Below are 11,449 nucleotides of genomic sequence, written 5' to 3'. Positions count from 1 at the left end.
TTTTATGGCAGAAGGAAAGAAAAGCCTCAAGAAATTAACTATCTCACATCAGTCGTTTCTTTGTCAATCTTTTAAATAGAAAGAAAATTGTTTTCAATCATAGTCAGGAGCTAAAAGGACTTGTCGATAAACCACTTGTCTAAATATACTTTAACCCGGATTATTGTAAAATATACTTACTTTTGCTTTCAAAATGTCGTTATATATATATATATATATATATATATATATATATATATATATATGTCATTTCGAACATAACAACTCAAACATGCATGTCGAGGTCCAGAACATGTCTACCAATGAAAGCAAATGATAACTTAACTAAAATTCGTAATATTCTGCTCATAACTACAGGTTAATTAAGCATCTTAATTTTTACATCTTCGACTATTTAATTATTGATATGTGTATTTAGTTTTGGACAAGAGAAGGAAGAGGGGGACTCCATAGCAACTATATATTAGGAACATATAAGAGTTCATTTGGTTCTCATAGGGATTTCATGCAGGCATCCTATTCTGTAAGTCTCTCTGTCTCTCTTTCCCTTTCTTGTCTAGTAGTCTTCTTTTATTGCTAAGAGCATTATTTATTGTTTCTTAGCCATAAAACAGTTTTTTGTACTTTAAATTATAGCCATACAAAGACATATATTTGGCCTGTGTGATTATATAGCTGGATGTAAATGATGGTAATTTGAGTTTATTTTTCTTGATTTTAGTCCACTAATAAAGCATAACTTTGACAATTTTAACCATGAAATTAAATTTCCATAATTTTCCCAAAATCCTTCTGGTGCCACATGATTTTTGGGTTTCTGTCAAACCGAGGTAATTTCTATCGAAAAGTTGCATTTGACCCACATACATCTATACATATATATATATGTATTCCTGATTTTTGCTAGTAATTAGTTTATAAGAAGCGTAATTATCTTTCTCTTCGCCACGCCATTTCTTCCTTTAATTTCCATCTTTAATATATCCATGCAAAATTTGGTAAAACCCAGAGCTTATTATGACGTCTCAAGCTGACTACCACATATCACCTTAGTTGTGTGAGTGGGGAAAGAAAGAAAGAAATTTCAATTGAGCTACTGGATTACATATCCACCTTTTCTTGTCAATTAGATTTCTTATTCAGCAATTTGTCTATGACCTGAAATTTAAGACTAGGTTCAACATTCGTTTATAAATGTTGAAAAACTCGAGGATGATCTCATATCTACCGGGCTATAATTTTGAAAATAAATCATATCTTCATGCAGAATTATGTACTTTTGAGAGTTCAAATCATGACTTAAGATAAATTCCAGAATGCAACATGGATCAATCTATGAATTTGTGAGGAGATTTTCATTATCCAGGACGTACTTCAAAAAGAAAAATCTGTAAATTAGCCAATGAGAAAATCTAATGTTGTCAAATGTAACGTTTTGCTGTGAAACTAAGCATTAGAAAACTAGCCGATCGAGAAAGTAAGGCGAAGGAAGGCAATGTGGAAGCTTAAATTGTCTGAAGCAGATGAAGATGATCCAGTTTGGCTTACAAGCTCAAACAATCATGTTGGTAGAGAATTTTGGAAGTTCGATCCAAATCTTGGAACCCTTCAAGAACGAGCTGAAATTGAAAAGGTCAGAGAAGAATTTCGCAGGAAGCGTTTTGAGATCAAACACAGCTCTGATCTCCTAATGAGAATCCAGGTAAAAGAACCAGTCAATGATTTGTACTTTGTAACTTAACCAGCTGGAAGGTATTTTATTTCATGTACTCTTTCTTTTCGACTCTGGCTCTCAAAATCTTGAAGAGATTTTCCCTTATAGAGTTCAAGTTGTTTGCTGTTTTTAAAGTTCAGCAGATTCTTTTATAATTGTATACTTCAAAAAAAAGAAAGAAACTATTTTGATATACAGGACAACGATACTTATTCTCCTAGATCATGTTTACTTGAGTATTTTCTTTCTTGATAGCAAGAATTGATCTTGACGATGTATGATACTTCCAATTACATTCTTGAAGAGATTCTTCCATACAGAGTTCAAATTGTTTGTTATTTTCAAAGTTTGGTAGATTCTTTTATTATGCATACTTAAAAAAGGAAAGAAACTATCTTAACATATATGAGAAACGATGCTTACTTGTACTCCTAGATCATGCTCATACTAATCAGCAATAAAAGAAATCGAATTTGTAATTCGAAGTACAATAATAAAATCTTAATTAAGAGACAGGAGGACATTGTAACTAGGTAAAATGGCAAATTACCAAAAATTATACTTCGAAATTCAAGAGGAATGTCTGTTTGTAAGATTACTGTTATCTTAGCATACTATTTAAGAGTTTGTTTTGCAGTTTGCCAAGGAGAATCCGTGTGAAATGAATTTACCACAAGTAAATATAGCAAGTGAAGAAGAAATTACCGAGGAAGCAGTGGTAACTACCTTGAGAAGGGCACTAAGGTTTTACTCAAATCTCCAGGCAGAGGATGGGCACTGGCCTGGTGATTATGGTGGTCCTTTATTTCTCTTGGCAGGCTTGGTGAGGCATTTTTTTTTTAATTTTCTTTTTTTTTGAACCATAATTAAGAGCTAAATGAGCTAGTTATCGAGTTTTCTTATGAGCCAAATGATAATTATTGGTCAATGGTTCAAAATATTATTTGGGTTTCTTTTGGATTTTTGTATAAAGATGTATACGTTTGAATGCGTTAAGATCTAAATCTATTAAATTTAAATGCTGAATTGGACTAATAAACATAACGTTAATGACCTTCGCTTCGATCACCTGTTATAATTATCTATTAGGCTTCTAAGGAATCTATTATCTTCCTGTCCCTAAACAACAATTTCCCATCAATTATATGACCCAATTGCTTGACAAAATCATCTTGATTTGCAGATTATAGGTTTGTACATCATGGGAGCCATAAATACAGTTTTATCAGAAGAACACCAAAAGGAAATACGTCGATATCTGTACAATCATCAGGTTGGTAAAATATTCTTTTTATTAACAATTATTTTTTTTTTCACTTAGGTTGGTGCAACATTTCTTTCACATCGATCTTAATTAATATACAAAAGGATACGCAAAATGTGGAATATTGGATTACAAGGTATCTTATCTTTTTACGTGGGCACTAGACATCCAATCATTTGATTATTAAACCGAATAAAACAAGTCATCAAATAAAAAAAAAATACTAAATTGATATAATAGTGCATGATTGGGAATGGAAAAAAGAATTGAAAGAGAATGCCTTTCGCAGAGTTTTATTGTAAACCTAAAAGTTTACACCGAAGAGCTCATTACTCATTCTTCTAGCCTTAATGGATTGCATTCTCTTGTAGTATTCTTTTTTTTTTTTTTTAAATTCATTTATTATCACATTCCTTTATAAATCTTTTTTTTTGGGTATAATATCGATAAAGCATCTTTAAACCTTATATTATTTCTTCAATTTTTTATTATCGCATTCTTTAATAAAAAATTTTTTGTACAATTTAGTAAAGCCTCTTTATTTCTTGATTTATATTTTCTTTTTTTTTTTTTTGAAAAGAAAGATAAGATAGACAAAATAAAGGTATCTTAGAATACCTCTTCACACATCATAAACACACAACATCACCACTGGCAGGTGGTGTACGAGGTAGAAAATAGCGTTTTTAAGCACTATAATTAATAATAGCGTAATAATATTTACATGTCCTGGAGGTTTTTTAGGCCAAATGACAAAGAAGGAAGAGTAAATAATTAAACTAAGCATATTTTTCGTCAGACTGCTTATTACTGAAAAGAACCATTTGCAAAGAACACACTGAAGAGATGCTCAATCCCCACTTTACAGTTACTTTTTTTTTTTGTTCGAACTGATTGATTGATCAAGTATTTCACAACATTTGATTTTGTACCCTTGGTAATCAGTTTTGCTCCCTCGTGGATTCTCCTTTCAACCTCTTGCTATGATTATCAGGGACATACTTATTTAATTAATTAAGTGGATGAAACAAAAACCAACAAACTAATTCGTTTCGATTGAAAAATATTTCAATATTTTCTTTGAGTAAATATATACAATCACGGTTGAATGCATGATAGATATACAGAATTTAAATTTTAAATATAAATTTTGATTAGTTATCATGCATCAGGATGACGGTGCACATATTATTAATCATTTTTCTCTTAGATATTATTTATCGCATTATGTTTTTCGACGTGATATATGATATATGATATCAAAAGGTGGTTGACAAAAGTAATTAATTTTTTTTTTCTATTTTGTAGTTTATTATGAACAAGTGTTCATCTGTATGTGCAGAATGAAGATGGGGGGTGGGGTATACATATAGAAGGTCATAGCACCATGTTTGCTACTGCCTTAAATTATGTCTCTTTGAGGCTGCTTGGACAAGCAGAAGATGGTGGAGATGGATCCATGGAGAAAGCACGAAACTGGATTATCGATCATGGTGGAGTCACTTTCATCCCATCATGGGGAAAATTATGGCTTAGTGTAAGAATCCTTAACTGTTTTCCAAGTTTTCAACATTTACAAGTGTGAATGTTGCAATGCTATCACAAGTCACTAATAAGAAGTGTTTTAAGTGTGTTTGAATTGGAAATTTTTGGGGTTTTTTATTTTTTTTTTTGCGCATTTTGTACTCTTGCACTAGCACAGTTTTTGTGACACGATATTTGTTTAAAAAGATAAAAAGTTTATTAAAATGAATTTTTTAGGAATAATATGAAAAAGATCAATTTCGAAGTAACCTCACTTTTTGGACAAAATTCACTAGAATTACTTATATGTTTTCACCAATTAGCTAATTGAACACGAGACAAGTATATTGAATTACTAAAAATAGTTAGTTGAAGTGTTTGGTGGTAAGGTGTTTTTATCTTTCTAATTTAGGTACTTGGGGCTTATGACTGGAGTGGCAACAATCCTTTACCCCCAGAACTGTGGCTTCTTCCTTACTTTCTTCCGATACATCCAGGTCTGCTTGCTGTTCTCCTCATGGTCTTCTTGTTCTGTACGTGCATTTTCATTTAGTTAATATTCCAAACAAGCAAACAAGTCATGAAATTCTTTGGCAACCAATATTTCACAGTTTAAAACTCATTATCAGGAATGTTACATCCAAAGCTGAGATGAATTGCAATTATACCAGCTTTGTTCTTTAACATTTTTAGATATATTTGCGAATTGGTAATATATCAACTGGTAAATAATTTATATTACAGATGGATGTATTGCCTTTTTTTTTCAGTCATTTTATGTGCTTTCATCTGACGTTGTTCTTGCCTCTCCCACTCATTCTTAATTATCAAAGTACTTTGTTTTCTTTGTGAAAATGAATACTTCAACCAATTATTGATTTAACATGTCTTTTGTTTAACTTTATCATTTTCTGATGAGTTCTAAATCCTAATAATCTTGATAAGATATGTTTTCCAAGAGAGGTCATTTGTGGAAAAGGCAAAATTCCTGCCAATCAAGTATTTCAGCAATTGGAATCCACAAGAAACCTGAATGTACTGCTCTTGCAGGTCGTATGTGGTGCCATTGTCGCATGGTGTACCTGCCTATGTCATATTTATATGGGAGGAGGTATGTTGGAAGGGTTGATGGCACTGTTCTATCACTCAGAAGAGAGCTCTATGCGCAACCTTACCATCAGATTGACTGGAATTTGGCCAGAAATCAATGTGCAAAGGTATGACATGATATCATGCTACTTTATCAATTGATAGAACTTTTAAAAACCAAAGGAGAGGAATTGGATGTTGGCAATGATATAGTGTCCATATACATTCATCGAATGCTTGCCATCGAGCCCTTCTTGAACCTGATAACTGGATAAATCTTTAAACTAGTTTCAGTATCAGATTTCACTCAGATAACTTAGATGCCATATGTTGGATAGCTATGTTATGGACCAGTCTGTCTAGTTTCCTGTTTCAGTTTGTTGTTGGCCAATCCCCATTAGCCCCTCATAGTCATAGTATAACTTTGTACTGAATCCTGAGTTCATTTGGCTTGCTTAATCATGTTGTGAGAGTTTGAAAGTTAAGAGATCAGATGGTTGAATTTAAAGCATAAGAAACTAAGTTAATTGAGATGCGTGGGGATCATGAGGCATGAAATTATTGCAGCTCGAAACACGTGGGAGCATGGGACAAGAGTGATACTGGTCCAAGTTATCATGCCGCAAAGCTGCACTTTGCCCCATTGGCTAAGAAGGAATGATCTTGCTGTAGAAAAGAAGGAAAAAGGGCTTCCCATTAGTTAACTAGAAAAGCAGTCAGAAATGCCTTACCAACTCCTGTTAGGTTACATCCATTTCAAGAAGAAATCTATCCAAATGAACTCTTGAATCTTTTAAACAAAGAAGTCAGCTATCACATTTGTATGTGTGATCGAGTTGAGTCTTGCAATTATCCAGTTGTCCTTACACTTCTATTGAACAAGAAGCTTATTTGGGTGAAGTCCAACCATCTTGATATCATACTAAATGAAAATTGCAGGAAGATCTGTACTACCCACATCCATTAATTCAGGACATTCTCTGGGGTGGTCTACACAAGGTTGCAGAACCTCTTCTGATGAATTGGCCTCTCTCTAAGCTGAGGCATAGAGCTTTAAGTATTGTAATGCAACATATTCATTATGAGGATGAAAACACTCACTATGTTTGCATTGGACCTGTTAACAAGGTATTTACTTCTGTTTAATCATCAATTTGCATTTTGAGTTCATTCAATCCATGGATTGTCTCATAAGTCAACTATCTAGTTAGTGTAAATTAATTCAAATAGGAGACAAAGATCGTACTTGGCTTTCAATATATGACTATAAATCAGGCTTAGCTAAGAAAACAGCTTGAGCTAATTCCCAACATGGTTTTCATTAGCATCGACAACTTTAGGGAACTGCTGAGCATCGCTTACATTGCATATGCCAGAACTTGGCTTTGTTGGGCTGGTCATGGGCAAATGATACTTAGTTTGAACTAAATTCTTCTTGGAAGCAAGATATCATTATTGATAAGCTTCAAGATGTACTTATACAATGGGAAGGTCTTATATATCTCCTTTAAGTTTTAACAGGTGCTAAACATGGTCTGCTGTTGGGTAGAGGATCCAAACTCCAATGCAATCAACTCCCACCTTGCAAGAATAAAGGATTACCTCTGGGTGGCAGAAGATGGCATGAAAATGAAGGTTTTGACACATTATTTTTTTACTATTTGAAATTTCCAAGTTTTCTGTTCTTATTGCAGATAATCTGTATATAAAACTGTGACGGCTTTTCTTTCCAGAAAATGTTCAGGCATTTTGTTTCCAAGCATACTACCAGCTTCTAATGCTGTGCAAACAATTGAATGACAGGGATATAATGGATCTCAGTTGTGGGATGCAGCTTTGGCAGTTCATGCAATAATTGCAACCAACCTTCAGGACGAATATGGGTTAATGCTTAAAAAGGCACACAAATTTATTACAGCTTCTCAGGTACGTCACTTGGGTGAAAATATAAGACATCTATACGATTTCTTTTGCTATGTATTTGTTCGCTAAATTAGTTTGGCCTCAAAATTTGTTCAAGATTGGGAAAGACAGTTCTGGAAATCCTGTTTCGTGGTACCGCCACATTTCAAAAGGTGCATGGCCCTTCTCCACTCCAGACAATGGCTGGCCGGTATCAGATACCACTGCAGAACGCCTGAAGGTTAGATTCTGTTTATTCTCAGAATCCCATTTTTATCTTGCAAGATATTCTATTTGATTTCAACTGCAAAAGGAGGCATGCTTATTTGAGTGGTTCTACTTCCACTGACGTTACTTGCAGTAAGACCATTTAGTAATGACCGAACAACTGGGAATTATAACTCTTTCCTCTACACATGAGTTTCACCTGCAGCTGAAGCATGTCCATAACTAAAACGTTTTCTGCTTATTTTGATTCTATTGAAAGTTTGCTGTTATCAAAATACAAAACAAATTGTAACCTTGGGCTTACCAAGTCTAGAATTTCAGAGGCTGGTTATCCAATTTTTTAGCACATTGAAAGAAGATGAAACTCAATACTGAGGGATGGAGAGCTAACATGCATGTTTGATATGTCATCTTTTCTCAAACTTATATACCTTTTGTTACAAGAGTATAATCTCCAACTCACATGCAGGCTGCTCTATTGCTGTCGCGTATGTCATATGATGTTGCTGGAGAAGCAATTGAACAAGAAAAGCTGTATGATGCTGTTAACGTGCTTCTCTCCTACCAGGTATTATGTCTCTCTTCAGTCATCTATTACAGTCCATTGAGCTTTAATGCGCATTCTTTTTGTTTGATAGGAGGAAAACTCAAAAACACTTGGAACGTGAAATGGCCAGTTAATTCTGTGCTAGGTGTAAGATAGAATATGATTTTTGGAAATATACAAGCAAATCTAGATGTTATAACTGCAGGAGTGCGATAAGAGTGTACAAGTCTCAAGACAATTGTTCAAAAAGCTCTCTCACCTATTCATAGTCAGTGCACATATTGAAGTGCATTCTTAAAATGTATGAGGACTATGAATTCGATTCAATGTGATTCAAACTCCATTTCCGTCATTTGCCCCTGAATATTAATTTTACAATCTCTTTCACGACTGCTATTCATCCTATTAAGAATGAAGCAAGATGATATAGTATTAGTTCTTACCTAGAAAAAATGTGACTAATCTGTCTCACAGACACTTCTGAATGGCAGAATACTAGTGGAGGTTTTGCTTCCTATGAGCTCACAAGATCCTATGCTTGGTTGGAGGTACTTAAGATGCAACTTTTAGTGCTTGTTACTTAATAATGGATTTGCATTTGATTCAAGTGCTGCTTTTACCATGTTTGCCTTGTAGATGGTCAACCCAGCAGAAACATTCGGAGATATCGTCATTGATTACCAGTAAGATTAGCCACATATACTTGGTATTCATGATCTTTCATGACATAACTTTTCTAAACTGAAGAAATTACTGTCTTGATGCGTCAAAGAGAACAAAATTAATGAAATCTGTGATAGAGGCAGATGCTTAAACAGGACCATGTTACAAACAAAGCATATTCATTTGTTATGAAGCAGAAACTTTTCTTCACTTCTGAGCTGAAAGTTTCTTGATATAGGTATGTAGAGTGCACTTCAGCAGCAATTCAGGCTCTCAAGTTTTTCACGAAAATATATCCAGGATATCGTAGTAAAGAAATAGAAGCATGTATTCAGAAGGCATTGAATTTCATCGAAAGCATACAACTTTCTGATGGCTCATGGTAATTCTTTTCTTCCATTCAGATGTCGCAACTTCTTTGAAAGGTTGACAGTTCAATGCCTAGTAATATATGCAGCAAGCTCCAAGTAAAACTGTGAAAACCAGACGAGGGAAAATCAACATGCTGGCAATATGGATAATTGAACTCTGCTACTGCATGCAATTATTGTTAGCCTATGTTGAATCCGCAAAGCACATTGTTTGATTTTTAACATTCTTTAAGTGCATGACTCAAATTTAAATGCAGGTATGGATCTTGGGGAATCTGCTTCACCTACGGTACATGGTTTGGCATAACAGGCTTATTGGCAGGAGGAAGGACCTATGAGAATTCTGAGAGTATTAGAAAAGCTTGTGATTTTTTACTATCCAAGCAACTTCGCTTTGGTGGTTGGGGAGAGAGCTATCTTTCTAGTCAAAACAAGGTAAATGATTAACAGTAATTTTCGCTTTAACATATCTATAAGTTTATTACAGTACAAGTGGTACAAAAGCAAAATTGAAGGAATCCCTCTATGTAAAAAGAATATATATCAGTGTCTTTGAATACTGACAGAAGGTGCTAAAAACTCACTACTTATTTTTACCTTCTACCGCAGCAATAGGGGTATTTCTGCTAGGCTTTGGATTAAGCCATAGCTTTACACATTAAGAACATAACATGGGAGAAAAGGTTTTTGTATTTCTGCTAATACACCAGTTAATAGCTCGAAACAAGCATCGTTGTGAAGTTAGTAGGGATGTCATGGACGTGAGTTCGATTCATTTCTGCTAGATCTTTCTTCATCAAACCTTTGATGTTTCGAATATGTAGGAAGAATTGACGGAAAGGATCTTGTTATAATGTGTTTCATATCTCTGATTAGGTATATACAGAAATTGAAGGGAATAAATCACACATCGTAAGCACATCATGGGCACTGTTGGGTCTTATTGAAGCTGAGCAGGTACCTATCTCATTCATTTGTGAATCAAATTTTGAAGAATTTACAGTACATTGATTTCACAATCTAATTCTAAGTCACCGGTTTTTCTGTCATTAACATGCGATGGACTAGGCCAAAAGAGATCCAATACCTCTGCACCGTGCTGCAAAAGTGTTGATTAACTCACAATTGGAAACTGGAGACTTTCCACAACAGGTATAATGCATCAGAGTTTACATTTGCAAGGATAAAGGAAAGAACACACGCTCATTGGAGTGCTCCAAAGCACAATAATTTGACTACTATAAATCTACAGAAGTATAATTTGCTCATTTACGATTTTTGACAGGAAATTATAGGTGTGTTCAATAGAAACTGCATGATAAGCTACTCAGCCTACAGAAACATCTTTCCCATATGGGCACTAGGAATATACCTCAACAAAGTATTGCAACCTGGGAGGTGATCATGTTAACTCTAGATCTGAGCAACCAGAAGAGTCTCATTATGAAAGAAGAAAATGTACATTATAAATAAACTTGACAATAAGGTATCTTAGTTGTCAATGTGAAAATCCTATCAATGACATGGTGGAACTGAGATGTAAATTTTATGCTGACACAGTTCTTTCTGCAAATAGATCTGTTTCATGATGGAAGAATAAGTGCTTAATGAAGAGTTGATTACATACTTCTTGTCATCTTTCTTTGCAAGGTCATAAATGAACTGATGTAAACAGCTCAAGTAATAGACAGGATTAAGCAAGAACTCTTTTCATTTTATCTCAAAGATTCAAGTATATGCAGTTTTAAGGACCCCAAAAAAAAAAATGCTCCCAGTTGAGACACAGCATCCATAGAGCTTATAATATGCAGAAACCGGAATGAGCAAAGCTAACCAGCTTGAATAATGCGAGTTGGCCACCTGTCTGGTTGGGATTTATGTCCAATATTAGCTCGTGTAGTAGTGCACCTGTCTGGTTTAGAGGTGGATTTTTGCCCTCCACTCTCCAGCAACGCTTATGGTATTTAATTAGAGAGAGTAAATTAGTGCAATTGCTGTTTGACAAAATCATTATGAAAAAAAATATATAAAGTGAGCTAAGCTTAATCAGTTCACTAGGAACGGCAGGAAGCCATGAACTCACAAGAATCAAAGTTCCTGCAAATTCTTTCTAGAAAATAGCTTTTCGTTACTGCACCTTTCTAATT

The 11,449-nt window shown here is 34.3% G+C and overlaps 1 protein-coding gene across 3 annotated transcripts; it reads left to right on the top strand.

Moving 5' to 3' along the window:
• The first annotated feature begins 376 nt into the window (after positions 1 to 376).
• LOC113692001 (cycloartenol synthase 2-like) lies at positions 377 to 10,938 on the top strand. Of its 3 annotated transcripts, none has more exons than XM_072053993.1 (19): positions 377 to 523; positions 1,452 to 1,702; positions 2,352 to 2,537; positions 2,898 to 2,987; positions 4,321 to 4,515; positions 4,915 to 4,999; positions 5,553 to 5,719; positions 6,531 to 6,719; positions 7,113 to 7,226; positions 7,395 to 7,517; positions 7,612 to 7,734; positions 8,191 to 8,289; positions 8,760 to 8,816; positions 8,905 to 8,951; positions 9,170 to 9,313; positions 9,560 to 9,737; positions 10,179 to 10,259; positions 10,371 to 10,454; positions 10,588 to 10,938. In XM_072053993.1, exons 2-19 carry the CDS (start codon positions 1,496 to 1,498, stop codon positions 10,702 to 10,704), a joined length of 2,286 nt encoding a protein of 761 aa, XP_071910094.1. In that variant the 5' UTR covers positions 377 to 523; positions 1,452 to 1,495; the 3' UTR covers positions 10,705 to 10,938. The 3 variants fall into 3 exon arrangements, with proteins under 3 accessions (XP_071910094.1, XP_071910095.1, XP_027066054.2); XM_072053994.1 differs by having other exon boundaries at positions 499 to 523; positions 1,458 to 1,702; XM_027210253.2 differs by lacking the exon at positions 377 to 523 and having other exon boundaries at positions 568 to 1,702.
• The last annotated feature ends 511 nt before the right edge of the window (positions 10,939 to 11,449 follow it).

This window comes from Coffea arabica, chromosome 6c, assembly GCF_036785885.1.
Source record: "Coffea arabica cultivar ET-39 chromosome 6c, Coffea Arabica ET-39 HiFi, whole genome shotgun sequence".
Lineage (NCBI taxonomy): Eukaryota > Viridiplantae > Streptophyta > Magnoliopsida > Gentianales > Rubiaceae > Coffea > Coffea arabica.
The sequence above is the reverse complement of the archived record's forward strand: the minus strand, read 5'-3'. Positions and strand labels throughout refer to the sequence as shown.

Excerpts from the sequence above, each read along its gene's own strand:
- LOC113692001 (XM_072053993.1), top strand. The coding sequence starts at position 1,496 with ATGTGGAAGCTTAAATTGTCTGAAGCAGATGAAGATGATCCAGTTTGG. Across the intron at positions 5,720-6,530 it reads CCAGAAATCAATGTGCAAAG|GAAGATCTGTACTACCCACA; the intron begins GTATGACATGAT and ends TGAAAATTGCAG. Across the intron at positions 7,227-7,394 it reads AAGATGGCATGAAAATGAAG|GGATATAATGGATCTCAGTT; the intron begins GTTTTGACACAT and ends ATTGAATGACAG.